The sequence below is a fragment of the Mixophyes fleayi genome, chromosome 9 (assembly GCF_038048845.1).
Source record: "Mixophyes fleayi isolate aMixFle1 chromosome 9, aMixFle1.hap1, whole genome shotgun sequence".
Lineage (NCBI taxonomy): Eukaryota > Metazoa > Chordata > Amphibia > Anura > Limnodynastidae > Mixophyes > Mixophyes fleayi.
The window spans coordinates 8,742,819-8,765,341 of NC_134410.1; the positions used below are offsets into that span (position 1 = coordinate 8,742,819).

Here is a 22,523-nt window from a genome sequence, read left to right on the forward strand (position 1 = left end):
CACTGTATGAAACAAGGGAAATCAATGTGTATCAACATTTCATTCACTTTCAAAAAATTTAAAAAAAAAATCTTAATTGTTTAGAATATTCTAGGACCGAGCAGCAGGAAATCATTACGATAGAAACCTCAGACTCTTGTTTTTTCACCCTTGACAAAGTTATGTCATAATTTGCCAACTCGAGCAATGAGATATAATAAAAACCAAATATTATTAAAGAAAAGGTCATCAAAAATGTATTAATTTGAGCTACTTTTGTTCAGCTAGTCATTTAAAAGCAAAGTCATTTTCTTTTTTTTTTGCTGTCCTAAGTGGTTATGGAGTTAGCAGTTTCTTCAACACTTCACGAAACTTTTAAGTGCCCATTTTTCTCTGCATATAATTTAAGCAAAATTGCCTATTGCTAAAGTGTTCGGCTGTAATAAAACGCGTATGGAGTGTGAAGTCGAGTCGCGTTGTGCGACATTCAATGGACAGATCTTGAACTCCACTTTATTTTGCTAAAGGTTTAGTTTATTGGAACCTGACATGGAAGCTAATGTTGCAGATTGCTTGCACAGAGTATAATAATACTAACATACCATTCTCAATACAGTTTATCAGACTTAGTTTTACAAAGTCACCTTTTGCATCTGCAATTTTTGGGATAAAATCTCTTTGGTAGCATTTTAAATTTCACTAATCAGACAATTGCTTTCATGGTGAATTCGGCACTACACCGTTATAAGCTACTTGTTGATTGGTTGCTGTAACTCAGTGCATATTTTTATAGTATATGAGTCCTATATTGTAGTGTTGTATTCAAAATTTAGGCACCAGTGGTCAAATAGCATGTTTCACCGTTCCCAAACCACAGTCTGCTTTGCAACATTATACAGGGCGCACAATTTGGCAACACCTACACTTCATTCATGGAGCAAACTACAAAGCCCAGTCCGACCCTTCCTCCCTCTCTGCATCCGTGAAACAGTTTCTAGAAGGAAAATGGAAGTTATTACCCGTGTTCCACCCAATCCGGTGATTCCCCCAATGTCTGCTACGGTCCATCGATGCTCTTCTTGCTTTTGCCAGCACACTGCCAGTCTAGAAAACCCGAGGGACGGATGAAGTCCCTCAGGTTGGAAGTCCCATGGGCAGCACAGTGACCTAGTGGTTAGCACTTCTGCCTCACAGCACTGGGGTGATGAGTTCGATTCCCGACCATGGACTTATCTGTGTGGAGTTTGTATGTTCTCCCCGTGTTTGCGTGGGTTTCCTCCGGGTGCTCCAGTTTCCTCCCACACTCCAAAAACATACTGGTAGGTTAATTGGCTGCAATCAAAATTGACCCTAGTCTCACTCTCCCTGTCTGTCTCCCTCTCTGTCTGTGTGTGTGTGTGTGTGTGTGTATGTTGGGGAATTTAGACTGTAAGCTCCAATGGGGCAGGGACTGAAGTGAATGAGTTCTCTGTACAGCGCTGCGGAATTAGTGACGCTATATAAATAAATGATAATGATGATGAAGTCATCTCCATACTGACATAAGAGGACTTGTCGGATAGGGTGGAAAGCCAGACAGAGGCAAGTAATATTTTGGGTTCATATTTAATTGATAGAATTGCTCTCAGTTTTGGCCGGAATTAGTCTTTAAACCCTGCCTCTATAGAGTAGCCAAGTGTGCCCCAGAAATCTTCTCTCTTACAGCAAATCTTTGTGGTCCCACCCACTGCGACCAATCTCATAACCACCAAGATAACACAGTGCAATCCGACGTATGATTATATTATGCGCTCCATCTATTAGTGTACATCCACTTGGTGTATTGAATTTTCAGCTTTACAGTAAATGCCTGGAGCTTTGTAAATACGTTATAATAATACAAATATTTTCCAGAAATCTGATACAGTCCTAACCAGTTTCTGCATCTTCAATGTGGAGCGTGATCCCCGCCCTTTCTGTCCTTGACAACATAATTGTCATGTATTTCAGAGTACTTAGTGAACTTAATAGAAGAATATTTAAGATACAGGTTTCCTATTCCTGGAAATGAAAGTTTATCAGTTCCGTGCATCAAGATAAATGGATCAGCATAGCTACAGTAAGCTATGACTCCTTGCTGTCATCTGTTGTTTTCCCTCAGCAAACCGATGTGTCCTAGGGAAAGGAATCTTTTGCAACTGGAATTAAATATTCTTCTCCACTGACAATTGAGCTGCTATAATATTGGTTTCTGAATGAAGGAGCCGCCAGTTCAAGGTATAAAACAAAGATCTCCGGTGGTTTAATTGCGCGTGGCAGCAATTTATAACACTGCAGTGAACTTGAATATGTTTATTAATGTATGCACAGAGGCCCTGAGGCGGTTGCGCCGAGGCCCTGAGGCGGTTGCGCCGAGGCCCTAAGGCGGCTGCGCCGAGGCCCTAATGGTCTTAGTCAACCTATGGCTCATCAGCTTCTTGCTTGCAGAGTATGCTTGAACTTCCAGTGCCACAACAGTTGGAGAGCCACAAGCTGACTAAGTTAGTCCTTAGGGCTCTCTCTCATGTTAAAGGACATGCACTGTTTAGCTCTGGTGAAACGCTATTTTGTACAGGAACCAAACTGGAAAAACAATACCTAAGAGTATAACGACAGTCAAGGTCTATCCAGAACTTGGTGGTAAAATAATTGTAAACATTGATCTTTGTGTGTTCTAAAGCCATTGTCAATACTTAATAATTATTTACTAATATATTTTATATATTGGCAGTATATTCCGTAGCACTTTACAATTGGGAACAAACACATTAATAAAACAAGACTGGGCATCAACAGACAGACAGCGAGGTAAGAGGGCGTTGCTGGCAAGCTTACCATCTATAAGGAAATAAGAGTTAGATACATGAGGTAAGGGCCATGTAATGCATATTGGTCCAGACAGATTGCAATGGGAAAAAGTGCTTAGTTGGGTTCTATGATCCAGTCACACAGCAATGTTGGGGGCCACAGGGTGTAAGGCTGGGTACACACTATGGATTTTTCAGCTGATTAACGAGCCAATCACACGACAAACGACCGCTCGGCCCGATATCGCCTTCTCATTCAAGGAAGGAACGATGTTGTGTGCCGTTTCTGCAGCGGGTATACACTCAGGACCGGCAGTCTCCATAGATCTCTATGGAGTGTGCAGACCCCCGATCCTTTCAGCTGATGGTTATGACAGATGAAGAGCACAGATCTGAAGGTAAACTGTGTAAACCCTGTATAGTGTGTACACATGAATCGGCTGCTGATCGGGACTTTGTTCAGTTACTGGTAAAACCGTTAAGGATATCAAATCGGGAGAACTTTTCTTAAGTGTGTACCCAGCTGAAGGAAAGTAAACTGAGTGACCTGTGTAGAATGGGAGTAATCTGATAGAATAGACTAGGGAGATTAGAAGATGGCTCGGGATTATGATAAACTAACCGAAAGAGGTAAACTGGGAAGCTGGAAGATAGAGGATGTTCTCTAATACAATTGTTATCTATCTGCACCTAGTACTCTAGCCAATCATAGATTAGAAAAACATTCAGCAAGAATTCTACTATTATTACACTTTTATTACAATTTATTTAACAACGACACACTATCCAGTGCTTTTCATTCAATGAATGCCCCAATGGAGATCACATCCTAATTACCCTCCCAGATGAACATCAAACATCAGGCTCAGTTTTACTTAGAAGCCAATTAACCCACCCGTACATTTTCAGGTAGTGGGAAGAAAGCAAAGCACCTAGAGGAAGGTCATGTGACCACTGGGAGAACAAACAAAGGTTCACACTGACAGCAACCTGGTCGGAACTGAACACCAAGACTGTATGGCAGCAATGCTAACCACTGTGCCGCACCACTGCTAAACAAATAATAATTACAGGTTCATTTTTAAAACCAAGCAATCACTATTTGCCATATGTGTTAATACGACAACGTGGTCATTGAAAGAATAAGTCAGATTTGTGTATCAGAGTTGCAACAACTGGATTTAAAACTATTGTATTACAGGCTATCCTGGGCAATTATTGGTTAATAGTAACTGGTTTGTTTGTTTGCAACAACCCTATTATGTCTGTAGAGCTTATAAACCACAAAACTCGTTCTAAACTAAACAACAGACAACGGAGTAAAAATAGTTTTGTGAATAATGTACAAAGATACCTATTTCTTCTTAAACTTCTAATTACTGACCGATAAGATAATACCCTAAAGTTGTTCATTCTTTTTCTCCAGTCTTTATAAACCCTTTATAAAATGTATCAGTTTCTCTGCATTACTAAGATAACTATTTAAGTTAGAGTTGCAACATTTGTATAAAAACAAACAAACACTGAGCCTGTCACGTTTTATTGTAGTGAATGGTGAAGAGACGACAATCTGAGAGCTCAGACTTCTGTTGTTTCTAACTCACTCGATACATGTTGGCCGCAATCTCCAGCTGACTAGTAGAGAGGTAGAAATGAATTCAACATATGCCCTATTTCCACCAAAAGGCATCGGCAAATATAACAACAACAATTTGGAAATCATTTTCATATAAGTTTCGGAGTATGAATTTATTATGTGTGGAGAAACCTTTTAAACCGCCTGAAATGTTACCGCATTAGTATCGAAACGGCCATAATGAATTCTATAACCATTTGCCTTGTCGTCTATGTGACTGCAAGACAACACTGTAATACTGATGAGAGGAGATGATGGACTGTACATACATTATACTATCTCACATAGCACTGAGGAAATATTTCACATTAGCTGGACTGCAAGTGTTTAACAATGAACAACGCTGATGATATATGGTACTGAAATCATAATACAAAACTAAGGAAACATTGTCGTCCAATGGTAAACTGCCATCGCCTGAAAATCACACAGTATAGAAGTTTTATATTTATTGCAAACACATTGAGAATATATTCAAAGAAATATCAACTCATCTCCACATCTATTACTAAACCAGATGAGCCATAATTCACTCATTTCTCCTGTGAGATCTTGGTCATACAAGTAGTCTGTCTGCAAGTAGACTACAGCTGCCATTTTGTCGGAGTCCTATGGAGCAGACTCTATTGAAGCATGCAGTTCACCTGGCTTATCAGCAGCAATAAGAATGATCATTAACAATCATTAGAAATCAACAAGTTGCATTAGGCATTCCCTGAGGTGTACTAAATAAAGAAAGATGACTTCTCCATCTGTACTCTTATATTGACTCTGAACCTGCATTTAGTACAGCACACATAGTATAAACATTTTATATCAATAAAGCAGAACGTCCGATCCTCTGTCTCAGTGCAAATACATGTGGCATATCTTGGTTTTTGTTTTATAAAGGGACCTAACTGCTTTCTTAGCTTGCAATATCTACCTCCTTGTTATTAATGTTTTTTGTATTTTTAATTAGCTAATCTTTGCCAAAAAAAAAAAGAATGGTAACAGGAAAGATGAGTGAAATTGCAGCAAAATCGAGATTTGAGGCCAATGTTTTTGCGGCACAATCTTCCAGTCCCACTTTTCATGTAATAAGCAGAGCTAGAAAAACAACATTAACATTTTTCTGCTATGTGGCGTGTGGCGTTAGAAGTACAGAGAACACTAAAGGTCAAATTTCGCCCAACAGAATATGCACCATTTTGCCACCAGAATACTGTGTAACATGTTATAGAACAGTTTTTAAACTAATGACAGTTCTCACGTCTCAGTGATGTCCCTCTTTCTCATGAACATTCCACCCACTGTGTTCAGGTAACATGCATCACTCGATACTGATCTATACAGTGGCCGGTAGCCTGAGAATTATAGTTCAGCAAGATCCAACTTGCCCCCCTATGGTGAAGGTGTACCATCATATCCATCTAGAAGACATTACTGTGGCTCTTGCCTTATGAAGACGTGCAAACGTTTAACCAAAAGGAGAAAAATCAGTTCATGTGTCATGGATACATCATGGATGCAGGTTGCACAAGCTAAGATAAACAAATAATCTTAATGTATAATAAGGTAGCAGGATCTAGCAAATGGTAACAGGTTGTCTGCCAGTTGACTCCTTCCGCATTAAGCCTACGCCAGAGGTTTTACATTCATTACTTTAAAACAAAGTCAAAATTCCCTGCAAACACAAAGCCAACCTTTTGCATTTAAATGTAACATTATAAACCGTCTGCTGCGAGCCTTTAAATATTTCACAGACAGAAGGGCTTCACTCACCGTGTGCTTTCGGAGTTCGTTTTCTGCGATCCCTGAACGCCGCGCCTGACTGTAGGGCTTCGAGCAGGCTATCCATTACTCCTGTCTCCTCGCCCTCTGTGAAGGGGGAAAAGACAATGCAAAATTAATCTCAGTGCAATTAAAACTTGGACAATAAAAAGCCGACATAAATAGTCACATTTTCATAAAACTATTGAATTAAAATCATACATCAGTTTAAACATTATAAATGCTGTCAGTCTGGGTAGAACACACACCAGCTTTGTTTATGAGACGCCATTAAACAAAATTCACTTTTGCCCCGCTGTTCTGCTAACGTAAAGGCCCTGTCTGTTTTATTATTAATGACACGTTCATATAAACAAAGCTAATAAGTTGCTCCTAACATCCCTTCAAGTTGCTCCCAACCAAGTAGTTGATGACCTAATTTAATGAAATCAATCTTCAGATGATCATACAGCGAAGTTTATATCTATTAGGCTACTGACATAAATTCTGCCAATGTATAAGCGTTGGCTGCCGCTATATAATATCTTGATGTGTCATGTGCCAGGCAGGAGGCCTTCTCAGACCGTCAAACATTGCGCTGCCTTCTGAAAGTATCTAAAAATATAAAACAACTTCATAATCTCTAACGAAAATTCTAATAACGAGAACCGCCTGTCAACTGTCAGACTCAAGTTATTGTCAGCTGTGCGTTAGCTGCAATGGTGCATGACCCTCAAAATGTAAACATCATAGAGAGTATTCGGGGGGGGGGGGGGGGGTCATGAATTAAATAAAATGTTCGATAAATTAAAATATAAATATTGAGCCAAACGGATCTTAAGATACTTTGCAAATCTTTTCTATTTTCTTTACTTCCTAAGAGTTCATGCCCACGATTGTTAAATGATTTGTTAAACAGCCGTTTAACACGCGATAACAAAGCTTAGTCAGCGCTTTCTGGCGCTGGGGATCCAAGAAATAGTGCAAGCTAAGGGCCTGTACACACAGGTTTCCCAACACGCGTTCGATTCGCGCACTTTCGGCATTGTCTGCAGCATTCATAACCGTTAATACTAGATAAAATGTAAAGGAGTCTTATAAGAAATGTCAGCACACTAAGAACTATTGAATTATGCTCCATAGCCGCTGTGAGATGCAATAATGAATAGTCTCAAAATCCCCCTGATGCAAAGTCAAATTATCTACGCTTCAAGGAACGTGGTTTTTCAATGCCCGCGGGATTGTAGCCTTATGGCTGAAATGCATCATTTAGCAGCTACTCTGGTATGAGCTGCAACATTGTTGCAATACTATAAACATGTAACAATAGTTCCTTGTTATTTACTCCTTGATGATTATTGTTTGATTGTTTTTTTTCTGGTTAAAATTCCACCGTACACAAAGTTTCGGTGCCAGGTTTTTCAAGCCTATTTCAAGTATGACTTTAAATATACTACATGCCAATTCGTGACGTCACATTGGCACTCGTGTTCTATTGTTATATTCAACTATGTTAAGTATAAAATAAGGATTATCACAGACAGCTGGAATGTATTTGTGCATCCAGAGATGTGTCTTTAGTAGTTAGGGTTAGATTTATCAAACGTTCTAAAAAAGAAAAGTGGAGGTGTTGCCCATAGCAACCAATCACATTCTACCTATTATGTTCTAGAATGTAGTCAACGGCACAAATTATTACGGTAAGATTCTTTTAGACCTGTAATTAGCCAAGACAGTGATAAAGCATTGTGCCAATTAATCTGATTGTGGGAATTAAGTTAATGAAAAGAGAAATGTCATTGAGGCTTTATTGTAAATAAGGGATTTCTCCCCCCTCCCCCTTTATGAGCCAAAATTGGCAACGATTTTCGCTCCAGTTTTATGTTTCTCCGACTCAAGATCAATTATAACAAATGTTGGATGAGTAACACAGGAGAAACTATATAACTTGACATTAATGGACTGTAGTCTTTTGCTGTTAACGGTAAATGCAATTTAAAAAGTCTTCGGATCTGCCATGATGTTGCAATGTTGGGTTATAAGTGCCGCGTCGAGGTATTGTTAGCGCCGGGTCAGATATTGACGAAAAACAAAGCTCATAGAAAAAGAAAATATGTCTTTTGACAATTGCTATAACCAGTATGATTACTTCGGACATCTTGACGAATGACCGTAGCTCGGCTTTCAACATCGGTCTATAGTCTATCACTGGTTCTCGCCGTACCAGTAATGGAAAGTTACAGACAATGTACGCAGCTCAAACCTCCCCGAACCTAAAAACATCTACTGGTAAATGTATCATTGCACTTTTATGGGTTTTTTTTTATGGAAGAATGCAAAATAATTATTTATTTAAATTAAAAAGAAATTGTATTATGTAGATAATAACAAGGAATTTCTGTCCTCTGTCAATAACCCTGTTTTTGTATCATAGCAATATAACTAGAGGATTGTACGAAAAAAACAATAATTAAAGGAAAACTCCGCTCTCAGACAATACTACTGCCCAGACAAATCTCTGCCCAACGAATAAGGTCATGTCCATGTTTTGGACACAAAATCTCTTGTTATGGGAGTACAGACAATAAGTAAATCTTTGTGGACTAAGTAATTTTGTACATGGGGATTTACACTTTCACTAACACACGTCAAGTGGCCAAATACAACCCCTGCAGTCACAGTCCACAAGAGCTTACAGTCTAAATGATTTAGCAGAATAGTTACTAAAACTTCTGAAAAGATAAAGTGGAGGTGTTGTCCATAGCAATCAATCAGAATCAAGTTATCATTTTTCTAGGACAACTTAGAAAATGATGGCTAGAATCTTATTGGTTGCTATGGGCAACGCCTCCACTGTTAGAAGGTTTGATAAATCTGCTTCACAATTACTATTTTTATTATTTACTATGTATTATTATATACTATTAAGTCTGGATAGGGGCATTTTCATGTGCCCACTCACACTGATGTACCTAAAACTCTGCATCTGATCCCAATGTGCTCACAATAAGAAAATACTGCAATGTAGCTACAGTTATCCAAAAGTGATCTCTGAGGCAATAGTCATCTCAGGAACCAATTACCGTATTGCATTACCAAGTATGGCTATAGTAGGATGACTCTATGGGGCATATTCAATTCCGATCCGACTCGCGGTAACGCTGCGAACGAAAATCCACGTTATTGCGGTACCGCGGATTACGTTTGCGGCCGTTCCGGCGCGATCTCGCGAATCGGGATCGGAATTGAATATGCCCCTATGACTGATGAAGTCTAAGGGGTATATTTACTAAGCGGCAGTTTCGAATGTTTGTTGTTATCTTTTAAAATGGCAATTTTATTAAAGATAAAGCCCGTTGGGTTTTGTCTTTAATATAATTGCTGTTTTAAGAAAATGACGGCAAACCTGCCTGGAATCGGTGGGTTAGTAATTATTAGAGATGCTCACTGACCCCCGTGAACTGGTTTTGGGTCTGAATTAGCTTTGTGTTTTGGCAGAACCGCCCTCGTGTGTTTTGTTTTTTTTAGAAAAAATCCTAAAATATGCTAAAATCACATAATGTTGCTATTTTTTGTTCCTACATAATTATTAACCTCAAAAACACTAATTTCAAGTTATTTGCAGTCAATTTCGACCACCTCACAGGTCACAATATTATTTTCATACACTTTCGGACAAATACTGCAGCGACCTGGCTGGATGGTAAGTGACAGAGCAATGACACAAACACACGGCAGTTCCTAGCACATCTAGGACACATTAGCACACAGCAGTTGCAGAAAAGAAAAATGGTGCAAGATGGAATTGTCCTTGTACCCTCCCACCCACCGTTATGTTGGATGTTATAAAGGAATTCAAAAGTCCCGAGATCCGACGACGTCACGATGATGTCTTGCCTCGTTTTCAATTCCGTGGGCGCTCGGCTCGGATCCCCCAAGTTCGGGTGTGTTCGGTTCTCGAGGAATCGAGCCTGAGCTTCTCTAATAAATATACCCCTAAAGCTGTCTCACTTCTCTTACACACACTCCAGAATCTAAACGACATATCCAGCCCACGCTCTCCACAATTACAGACGTTAATTAGTAGGCAAAGGGACTTTAAGTGTTAGCAGGTTTGAAGTGGACCTGTAATTAGAATTAAAGCTAAAATCTTACATTTGGACAACATGCCTACGTTATGATAAATGCTAACTTTGTAATCAACATATTGGTATGTTTATTGATGTCAGCAAATTCCTGTACTGAATAGATGCTTTGCTGATAATAGTTACATACAATACGTAAACATTATCCATGGTGTGTGTATATATATATATATATGTATAACATAGCTTCTAACAGTGCTTAGCGATGCAGACTAGGAAAACAGACTTGTGAGATGAAATTATCGGCCAGTTTAGAATCTAACATGAATAAGTCTTCTGTATTTAACACCAGTTCGAACCCCAAATAAGATTAAAGAGTTGTGAATTCTCACAGCCATTTATTAGCGTTCCAAGGGCCTTCTGCTTGTTGCTCACCCTCGTAATGTATTTGTAGAAGCAAGGCTTTAACGACTTAGAAAAGCAATTTATTTTAAAATAGCCCATATACTGCTGAATTAACCTAGATGAATGAGGATAAAGGTGGAACCGGTGTCACCATGAAATAGAGGATGATAGAGAATGTGTTTATTCAACGTGTTCTAAACCACAATCTTTCAAAGTGTTTGCAAGATCTTCCCTGGCTATGTCTGGTTGCATTTATTTGTCCAGAGTCAACTTGTCACTGTCTCGCGGCTGCTACAATGCGTTGGCTCATTGGGTAACCATCTAAATAAGGGGTTATAGTGGACTTGATTCATGTTTGGATGCACGTCCATTTGCATGCTGTATGTTGCGTGAATTCGCGCTGTACATGCGTCAGAACGGGACTTACGGCAGTAAAGGTAACTGCGTGCAATTCACACGACTGCCTATGACTTAAAGGGCAGAATAGTGGTTTGTAGGGACGGACGAACAGAGGCAAAGTACAGTAAGGGCGTGCCAAGGGTTTTTCCACGCACGTGCGGACAATTAATGTCCTGGGTATCTCGTAAGTACGCTTTTTGTGTTACTTGTATCATTTGCACCCACAACAAGTCAGGTTTAAGTGCCGACTGATAGTGATGACTAACACGGCATAGTCTTTGCATTAAAAACTACACATATGTCATACTTGCCAACATTCCGGGAGACTCCGGAAATTCGGGTAGGTCTCCCGGACTCCCGGGAGAGCAGGCAAGTATCCTGCAAACGGCAACTTGCTGGCAAAATGACGCCTTTTTCATTGTGGCCCCGCCCTGCGACAAAAATGGCATTTTGTCATGGGGGCGTGGACAAAATGCCGCGATTCACCACGCCCCACCCCTCCCGCCCTCCAACCATGCCACCTGCCTGGGATCTCCCGTAATTAAGTTTTAAAAGGTTGGCAAGTATGACGTATATGTGTGCCACCAGATAGCACAGAGCAGGCATATGCTAGAGAGACTTGCATTGCATGTACAGTACACATTAATACATCCTGATTTATGTATGTAATGTAAAAAGAAAATGTAAAACATTTTTTTTTTATGTAAAGCACAAATTTGCATTAATGGTTATTAATGTTAAGATGGAACGTACTTACACCCAGTTTTAAACAAAACTCTTCTTGAGATCCGCACAGATTGCACTCAAGTTCCGCACTTTATTTATTAAATTTTTTCAACCAATAGTTTCATGTAAGTTGCGTTTCGATATAATTCAGGCCCAGTATGTGTATTAAGTGTATCCTAGAGAAGATTTTCCATAAAATACATGGTTACGTTATCTTTGCCAAGTCTACCGTAGTGTTCTAGCAGGATATAGTGACACTGTGACCTCACAATGAGTTTCCATCTGTGAATTTTTCTATTTCCCTCATTTGTTTATGCTCATAAAATAAAACAAAGTTTGATAAATGTGTTCTACTGGAAAAGAACTATCCCCAAAAGAGTAAATGTATCAAATCATCTAAAAAGGTGTTGTCCATAGCAAACAATCAGGTTCTAGCTATCATTACGTAGTACATTCTAGAGAATGATAACTGGAATTTGATTGGTTGCTATGGGAAACACCTCCACTTTTCCTCTTTAGAAGGGTTGATACAGGCTGCCCCGAGGCACAAGCCCACTGTGCCTAATGCTAAATCCCACCATGTGCTTTCCATAGTGTTAGAATTTTATGGGTTTTTGTGGTATTTACAAATATCAATCCTGTAGAGTGTAACATGCTGAGTGCAGCGCTGTCCTTCTTGGTCTGTATATCTCTTACAAGTTCAACACTGCTATGGAAAAGGACAGAGCTTCATAAAAATATAATAAAATAGTTGTATACAAAGCGAGATATCAGGAGTCATTCACAAGAAGCCGACACTGGGATACAAACCGGGGACTCCAGCTAGTCTTTCAGTGTCATTGTTATGTGACCAGCGCTTTTAACCACTAGACCACTTACTATGTACAGGGTAGCATACAGCTTCGCCGGTTACAGTAAACTTGTTTACCACCATCTGCATGATATAGATATATATGTATATATATATATATATATATATATATATATATATATATATATAGTGTCTCCAGTGATATTGCTCAGTGTCGTTCACACAGAAACAGGAGGGGTAACAGTGTTCTTGTCACTCTCCAGTCTCCGGTGATATTGCTCAGTGTCATTGTTCATACAGAAACAGGAGGGGTAACAGTGTTCTTGTCACTTGACAAAAATTGACTGGAAATGATTGGAAATTAATGTTATTGAGGTTAATATTATTGTAGGGATAAAAAGGAACCAAATTATGTTATTTTAGCAAAAAAATATATTGATTAAAGATTAAAAATCGGGATCCAAAACTAAAACACGCGACGGCATGGGGGTCAGTGAACATCTCTAATATATTTTTATATATATATATATATATATATATATATATATATATATATATATATATATATACATACACACATATATACACATAAATACACACAGTATATATATATATATATATATATATATATAAATACACACACACAAGGAGAGATAGATTGTATATTAGAGGATCACAGCAGAAAGAGGGGCTGCAGGTATTTGCGTTGCCGTCCTCTGTACAGCATCACAGCTTGATAAAGAACAGTCAACCAAAGAAATTCACAGCAACCCTTGAAACTGATAACGGATGAGAATCTATTCAATTATGTCAGCGTCCAATCCCAGACGCCAGGAAGGAAGAGGTGTGTTGCATCCTCCTAAAGCTTCAATATTACTTTATTTTACAAGCACAGCAGGATTCACCTGGATTTTATTCCCTCATCTTCAAAGCATAAATTTATCTTACACTTTGCAACCCCAGTAAATCGGAGAGCCAGTCTGTCCTGTGCTAAACCAATGCATTCACAATTTTGACTCAAAATAAACTAATCGATGTTTACAAAACAGGCTGAACACCGTATTATGTGATAGTTTAAAGAAACAAGTTGTATTCATGAGTCCTGCAATTGGAAGCTGTGCGGAAAATATCAATAGAACATTGTAGAGTAGTGAGAGACTTTCCCAAGTGTCTATCCATGAAAATGTGTGTCTGTGGCATTGTCCCGATTTTTAATAAAGATCAGCTACACAGAACCCTTTCTTGTGGTCAATGTGCTCCGTGCAGATATTCGTGGCCCATCCAAGGCTCAAGGATATGTCGGCCCGTCATATTTGTAGAAGCATAGAAGGGGGAACCTATTTTCTGTTACCCAGTGAGAGTTATACTGTTCTTACTGAAGACTTTGGCGGCCTGGCGTCACACAGGCAATTTGGAAAGCTATACCCTTCCAACCTCAAATATTGCGACTTCCTGAGTCTCTGGTAGTGAGCACTACATGGAAACTGCTCTCGCACAGAAGTATCTTCAGAACGCTCACTATAAGCAGCGCTGCAGCAGCTGCAGCTCTTCCTACATTGCAGGGAACCACGTTTTCGGTCACTACAGGAGTGTCGAAATATCAGGATTTTCAAGGTAGGTTGGAGGTGAGGATTTCAAATATAATAAATTTGTATTATGGCCATGGCCAGTAGTCACATTTTGCTAGGGTGGGGTGGGGTGGGGTGGTGATGATATTTACACCTATACGGGGGCAGAACAGTGTATAGGTGGGCAACATGCCAAAGGTTGGATAAGGGCCTGATGATGCCTCCTAGGCCCCACTCTGCTCAGAAGAAGCCTTTCTCTGTTCTTTTGAGAGTAGAGTCCTCTGGAGGAATGGGGGTCTTGGAGGAGGAGGGGGGGTGACCTCACCTTCAGACCATATAGTGGCCGCATACCTGCAATAATAATGCACTGCATAATGCGCGTTGCATGTGAGTCACTCCACTGCGCCTCTGATCTGCTCCTCTCTTCACCTCTCGCTACCTCCTCCCACCCTTGTCTCTAAGACTTCTCCCGTGCTGCCCCCACCGATAAAACCCCTTATCCTGCCTCATCCGACTCTCCCCCAACCTACAATACGTCAAGCTCTTCCTCAAACCTCTTCATGACCACCTATCCTACCATCTCCTGACCATCTTGTCCATCACCTCCTCTCCCTTCTCCCTCCATCTAGAGCTTACAGTTACTCCTACTATCTCCCTCTCTACCTATTGTCTCAGGTCCGTCCACTGTACGACTCCCTCGTACATCCCTTGTCCTGCCCTTTGTTACACTATGTGCGAGTCCCCACACTTTTACTCACACTCATCTGTGCTACTTATGTGTCACCGCCTCATGTATTTGTGATTTTGATTACTGTATTTCTTATGTCTTTTCTGCATTTGTACCATTGTCCGGCACTATGAAATCTCTGACGCCTTATAAATAAATAACAAAAATAATAGCAATGTATATCTCGGCTGTGGGTAATGCTTTATCCTAGGAGGAGTCACATAAGCCAACTTTGTAACTTGTTCACCTGTTCTTTAGTCTTTATATGGTGACATTTACACATTATAATATTCAGATTTTATACCACTCCACCCTTCGTCTCCATTTTCTGCAGGAAGTCACACTTTAGATTTAACTAGGGACATTTTACAGCGTGGGGTTGCAATCAGAGGTTACACCTGGCGTACCATGGCACAGAAATGCTTTAAGAGCCTTTAATTAGGAAAACAGAATAGAGCCTAATCACTTTCTTGGTTTTGCTGAAATGCAACTAATTACTAGCGAGAGATTCACCGGGATCCAGTGTTCCGCGTCTCGGGTGCTGTGCGGTATGAAATTATAACATTGTTTGCCAGCTTAAAACCAACGTGTCAGCACACGGGGAATCCATGTGAACTGTCACTGCTACAAAACAACAGAGTCTCCTATTTTCAGCCTAAATGTCTCTCTGCTCCTAAAAGCACAATTCTCAAAATATTCCCCTATAAACACGTTGAGTTAACCCAAATTTCAGATTATTCATGACACAAAGCTGTAATTAAAGGGAAGCTACCATGAACGTATTTGAATGAACACTGCAAATAAATTCATTAGCTACAACTGATTTTGGATTTAGTATTTATCCTTCTTTTAAGGCAAGACATGCACAGAATCCAACGTAGCTCTTTCTCCCTTTGAGCTCCTTTTGCTCAGACTATACAGAACAAAAACTGAGCTTTAGGTAGGGATCACTGATCACTATGCAGAGTACAGTCCAAAGACCTTAGAAGGAATGCAGGGCAGATCATGAATGGATTTTAAAATTAGAGCAAATAATTTTCCATGCTACATCATGTGTTCAATTCAGAGTCAACATATAGGCTTTGTGCATAGGGATTAGTGATCTCATTTTAAGCTCTGTGTCTACTTTGTTCAATGCTAAACAGAGGAGAGATCTGTCAGTTTTTATGAGTACTCAGTATGTTGCTCTGTGCAAGAAAGAATCGAATCTTCACTGGAAGTATTAACCACCTGCTAGAGTCTGACACATGTAAGATACGAAACATGAAACAGAATATAAGAAATAGAAGAACTCTGCAATACATAAAAACTTATTTTTTCGATTGAGATATGTTGTGAAATACAAAAGATAATTAACGTTCAACAACCTTCTGAAAATCTGTATTCTGTAATTTGTAACATTTTCTTCCTCTTTATAAGAAATGGATGCTGGATTTGTAAAATCCGATCTACATTGCATCCTACAAGAATATGTAACTAGCAGAAATTAGTTAAACGATGCAGTGGTGCAATACAGAATCTCAGTATGAATTCAAGGTCTATGTTGTCCAACATGAGGACAGAGGGATCCTATTAAGATCTATGCCCCCCGTCCCTGGTGCTACTAGGAGTTCTGAAAAGAAGGCACAGATAACTTGAGAGCATAACTAAAAAGCACTGAATGATGTTTTAACTGATGAGACATAGAGGATATCAACCAAACAGCTGAGCCCCGGTTAACCCCTTCTTATCCATGGATGTGTAAATGGCCATTCTGGGGAGACCTGAAAGACATCAGCCATGGTTACTGGACCATGTCGCCATCAACAAAAAAAGATTGCTACACTGAGTGTGTAAAACTGAACACTTTAGGTTTCTAATGTACAGTGCACGGTACTTCTGCATAAGAGAGGGGATCCCTCATTGTGATACTGATCAGTTAACTGGCTTCTGCTAAAATAGACCTTTGTCTATATTTGACTATGTGGTAGGGAATTAGACTAGGATTTTTTTCCCTTCAAATAGGTTGCTTAGTTGTGTCTTGCCCCCCGGGCTAAACTTTGTCAGCCCTCCCCTGGGCAGCACCTGGGGATAAGCATTTAGGAGAGACAAGGATAGCGACAGGCACAAGCATGACCCTCAGTAGTACTCGTTCACGTCTCCTCTCTGCTGTATAGATCTGAACACGGAACATTAACCCTGTTGGAGGTGGGAGGTGAAGAAAGCCAGATTTTGTTTTTACCTACCTGCATGGAAGAAGAAAAGGCGCTATAAGCATATTAGCCGAGGGCCGTCTGAGCCCTTTATCAGGTACTGATTGTATACAGTTTACATTCACCCCTTTAAGTGTTGGAAACAGGGGAGACCAACTGTACAACTATAAAACATTTGATAAAAATATGCATATTTGGAACCACTCTGTTTGTGAAAACAGGTCAATGAAGGTTTTGGGTAAATTGATGGAGTTTTCCTATTTTCAAGAAATAAACCTTTGTGCGGGAGACTCCTCAGACGCAGGATTTCTGTAACAATTTGTAAAAATAAAAATAAACTAAATGGTTAAAAAATAGAATATAATATGTAAAAAATAAAATAAAAAATATCGTAAAAATTTGGATCATTGAAATAATGCATGATTCACAGAATGAAAAACATTTCCATTCATCTTCTACTGTTATCGGCCATCCAGCTGCAATGCATGTTAAATAGGCTTCCCCCGTAGGAAGCCCTGCAAATTCTGATATAGAGTGCAGTGCCCTATTGGCAGTGAAAATAAAAAAAAAAACATTCTTGCTGCTCATAAGGCTTGTTGCCCTATGAGAAACATGTACCAATGTTCTGATCTCATACAGGCAAAAAAGCAGATAGTGCAGGTGTTTGAGCTGCTGTGACATCACCGGCCCACCCTGGTGTATGAATCCTCCGTCCACACTGTGCATTTCTGCAAAGCAAGTCTACAAAACTGTCATTCACACTTTGCCTGCTCTGTTAGAGAAGCCCCTCCCTCATAACATGGCAGCCTGCTGCAGCGGAGTAAGAGATTTAGTTACATATATATCCCTCCAGTTGTTTCATGTATATTATTCAGCTCAATAATACACAGCCTTTGGTATATAAAAATGGCAAAGAGCGACTCTACTTGCTGTTTAATAAGTGGATTACGAAGTAAACTTTACATGCTGGGGGAGGAAATCAATGATAGTTATCACGTGTTGCCAGTAAACTCTATTTCCATTATCTTCATGCGTGTTCTGGGAGATCAGTAATACGTCATCACAACAATTCCTTCAATGCTAATTGCAACTGTGGTGGCTTATTCTCCACTATATCCTCATACTGCTAGTAAAAAGGTGATGTTTAATTGCTATCATAATTAGATATAATGAAGTGAAAACTGTTCCTGATTAAATAACATTTTCATTGGGACGACAACTGCAAGCGTCGCTCTCCCTGAGCGAGGGCCGATGTGTCTTGGCGCAGTGTTCACCGTTTAACCCCCGGTGCAGGAAGGACAGAGCGGGGATGAAATGAAGTTGCACAGAAAGAGAATATGACGATTTAGGGCCTGATTCATTCTTGGACGCAACTTTCACGCAACTTGCAGTCATCACTATCAGTCAGCCCTTACTTCTGCCCTGTAGCTGGTACAAATTATACGGTTGAACCCAAGCGTAACCCGGGACTTGAATTGGCCCCATCTGTGTTTGAACACCCTTGGCATGTCCTTACTGTACATGGTCTATGTCATACTTGCCAACTTTTCCTCGTTTGGCTTCAGGGAGATCCCGGGGGAGGAGGGCGTGCGGAGGCGGGGCTTGATGAATCACTTCATTTTGGCCCCGCCCCTAAACGATTGGCACAATTTTGGCCAATTACAGCAGGGGGCGGGGCTAAGATGACACAATATTTGCATCATTAAGAGCTCCCCCCGTCACTTATCTATTGCAGGGGCAAAAGCCGGGAGGTTGCCCTGCTCTCCCATGAGCCCTCCCAGAAATGCAGGAGTCTCCCGGACATTCAGGCAGAGTAGGCAACTATGCGTTAAAGAAAAGCTAATGAATCTCTAGAGACTGAAGTGTCTTTTACATTTCTGTCTCCATTACTGAAGTCATGTTGTCTTACCTGTCAGTCTTTCATTAAATCTTGGTCTCCATGAAAATGGCCACCTCCATAGGCATCAATACATGGACATAGGACACAATTTCTGAACTGTGTCATCATGCCACAGATGGCGAAGCCAACCACGTCTTGTACTGGCTCAGCATCAGGGAGAATGCCAGACTCTTCAGGGAGTGAGGGAGATCCCCCCTATTTCAGGGAGTCTCCCTGACATTCAGGGAGAGTTGGCAAGTATGGGCTACGTTTGTTCAACCCTTTACATCCTTTTCCACCCTGCAAATCGTAGGCAGTCCTGTCATTTGCTTTTGAACATTGCATTCAGTGGCGTAAGGTCCGTTTTGGTGCGCGCGCAGAGCGTCTCAGCCATTCTTGTTACATGCTGAGGGGTGACACTGATGGTGGATCAGTGCTGTATATTTCATATACAGTGTATGTGGTCACTCACCTTCCAATATGTCCAAATACAAATGAACAGAATTCAGCATGTCCACAGCCTCCCAGGAAGATAGACTGACTTGTGGCATCATGGGTCACTTATCTGTTCTCAGATCCAGGACAAATGGTATCACCAACAAGTAGCACATGAACAGTCATTTACAGACTTGCAGTGACGTGACTGCCCGTACACCTGTCAATCTTTGCACACTCGCGCGGAGTGCGCACTAGAGAACTATATGATACATCTGGTTCCCCTTTCATGCCCAGCCGTGACATCAGCAGTCACAGCAGGATGCTGCCACATCGCACTGACATTCATATAGGAGACCAGCCCAGGTGACTGCACACACCTGGGGACCCACCTGGTGCTTTACAGATCTAGAGAACATTCCCTGTGTCCAACTCCATACCTCCCAATTGATTTAGGCAGGACAGTCCCGTCCAGACTGTTGGGAGGTCATACTCAGGGCTTTTTTCGTCATAGAATACTCAGAACGGTGTTCCGGCAGCTTTTTTCCATGGCTTTTTAAAGTTTAATTAACTTTTTAACATTTTTTCTTTCTCTGCGGTGCTGCTACAGTGCAGACGTGTGTGTCCTGTTTCCGGCTCCCAACGCTGCCAATGAGAGGAGCCTCGATCAACCAGAGAAGCAAGAAAAGAAGCATAGAAGGTAAGTACAGACTACAGAAAGCGGGGGAGGGGGGCAGAAAGAGAGGGCTACAGAAAAATGAGGGGGCAGAAAGAGAGGGCTACAGAAAAAAGAGGGGGCAGAAAGAGGGCTACAGAAAAATGAGGGGGCAGAAAGAGAGGGTTACAGAAAAACGAGGGGGACAGAAAGAGAGGGCTACAGAAAAATGAGTGGGGCAGAAAGAGAGATCTACAGAAAAATATGGGGGCAGAAAGAGAGGGCTACAGAGAAATGAGGGTGCAGAGAGAGAAGGCTACAGAAAAGCGAGGGGGGACAAAGAGAGGGCCACAGGAAAACGAGGGGGCATAAAGAGGTGAGTTCCAGCACCTTTTATCTTACAAAAAGAGCACTGGTTGTACTTGCCAACTTTTATAACCTTCCCCTGGGATCTCCTCGAGGCGAGGTCAGGTGGCAAGTGCAGGAGGCAGCACAATAAGGCTATGACCCCGCCCCCTGCTTTTTACCGCCGAGATTCACAACAACATTAAATGGGGATGGGATCCAGGAGAGTGTCTATTTTTCCGGTTGTTCGAGACGACTCTCCAAAATTAGGGAGCTTATAGGGAAATTCCGGGAGAGTAGGCAAGCACGTGGGAGGTATATCCAGTTCACCATGAATGGCTGCTGTGCGCACCAGCTACTAGGGCACCTAGACAGGTGTGGCCATTATGTCATTATCTGCCCTCTTTCATGTGGTATACGTTCCGATTCCAAATTTTGAAAAGTTGGAAACAAGAGAGAGAAATTCTACATGTCCTTGACAGTCTGACCTTACCAACCAAACAGCTGTCTACAAAAAGTGATTTTATATAGATAGTTATTGCGATGAACCTAAGAAGGCACTTAACAATATTAAACAAGGAGATCTACCAAATCTGCCCCTCTGATATAATCCCCTGTAATCCCAACGGATGGCATTGTCTTCTGTAGTTTTTTATCCGTAAATATTTATCCACTGACTTCATATTTGCAATCGAAAGACTACAAAAAGAATTGTGCAGCGTTGAGATGTATTTTGCAGCCACGGGGCTCTTGTTGTACACCGCATTCCAATAAAATCACATCATTATTTTGCTGAATTGCCAGTAGGGGGAAAAAAAATAAATAAATAGAGAAATTTTAACACAAAATGGTTCCTCGGGGTTCCATTCCCAGCAGACAAACATCTTGTGCAAATCTAATGTTGATGTAACAAATAATAATCATAATAAAAAAAATATAAAACAAGAAGGGAAAAAAAACACAGAGGGCTCAGCGTGACACGGACAACATACATCATCATATATTATATAGCGCACCAAGATATTTATCTCCGATGCTCCAGGCTTGATGTGACAACAGAAGAATTGCTTTGGCATGCAGAAGAAACGAGAGGAGGAGAGAGAGATTCAATGGCTTGTTCTTAAGTGTCCAAATGAAGAGGACATTATATCGTTATTTGTGTTTATTTCTCAGGGCGCTGCGGGAATACTGCCATTGTTTGACTGCTGACAATGAGGACTAGGAGCAGCGGGGGATGGGACGGAGGACACCAGACGTTGAATTGTCCCGATTATGGCTGTCGCTGGACATTTAAATCAAACTTCATTGAGAAATATATTTAAACATATTTCATTTTAATTATATGCTATCAATAAAAATGAAAGTTGCGTAAGATCTAAAAACAAGGGAAGTCTTAGGGGGTTTATCTATCATATGGAGATGAGCCCTAAATTTGATAGGAGATAGGATGTCTTCCTATTCACTGAGCCCCAAAGCCGGCAATAGCTATCACTGGGTACCATCGTTGCTTGCCTTTGCCAACCACCTCCTCGGATAGCCTATTTAAGATTATTTTAAAATTGTTATTTATTTTATTTATTTTTTGTAACTATTTATTTTTTTTTGCCTTTTTTTATTTTTCTTTTTATCTGCTACCGGCACAGTGCGAATGTGTGACCTGACAATGCTGGATGACCCATACTTAGAAGCCTACCCCTTCAACCATCCCGATTCCTATAGGACAGTCCCAATTTTAGAAACCTGCCCAGGGACATGATTGTCCTGCGGGTGGGTACGTTGGGAGTAAATGGGGATATCTAATTTGCAGCCTAGAGCTTTACAGTGCTAGGCAGCCCTCTTTGGGTTTGGTCGTGTCCCCATTGTGACGTGACCACGCCTCCATCAGTATGTTGCCACGCCCCCTATCCAGCAGTACTTTCACGTTGGGAGGTATACGGAATAGGTAAGTGCTTAGTGCTGCTAGACAGTGTTACCGAGGAACTGAGCATCATTCAGCCGACCTAGGGACTTTTTCATAATCAATAGCGATGGAAGATTTTCTATCGCTGCGAGATGTCAACAGTATAGCTGTCTGGAATCCACAGGATCACATCTAAATGTTAAG

The 22,523-nt window shown here is 40.7% G+C and overlaps 1 protein-coding gene across 5 annotated transcripts in view; it reads right to left on the reverse strand.

Annotated features, from left to right (window-relative positions):
* Nucleotides 1-22,523, reverse strand: part of DIAPH2 (diaphanous related formin 2) — an 828,187-nt gene that overhangs the window by 126,222 nt on the left and 679,442 nt on the right. For 4 of the 5 annotated variants that reach the window (XM_075186343.1, XM_075186345.1, XM_075186342.1 and 1 more), the window contains one exon: nt 6,205-6,300. In XM_075186343.1, the coding sequence (XP_075042444.1) occupies nt 6,205-6,300 (96 nt within the window). Of the gene's footprint in view, nt 1-4,325; nt 4,440-6,204; nt 6,301-22,523 lie in introns of those variants that run through there. The other variant, XM_075186344.1, reaches the window with a different exon arrangement.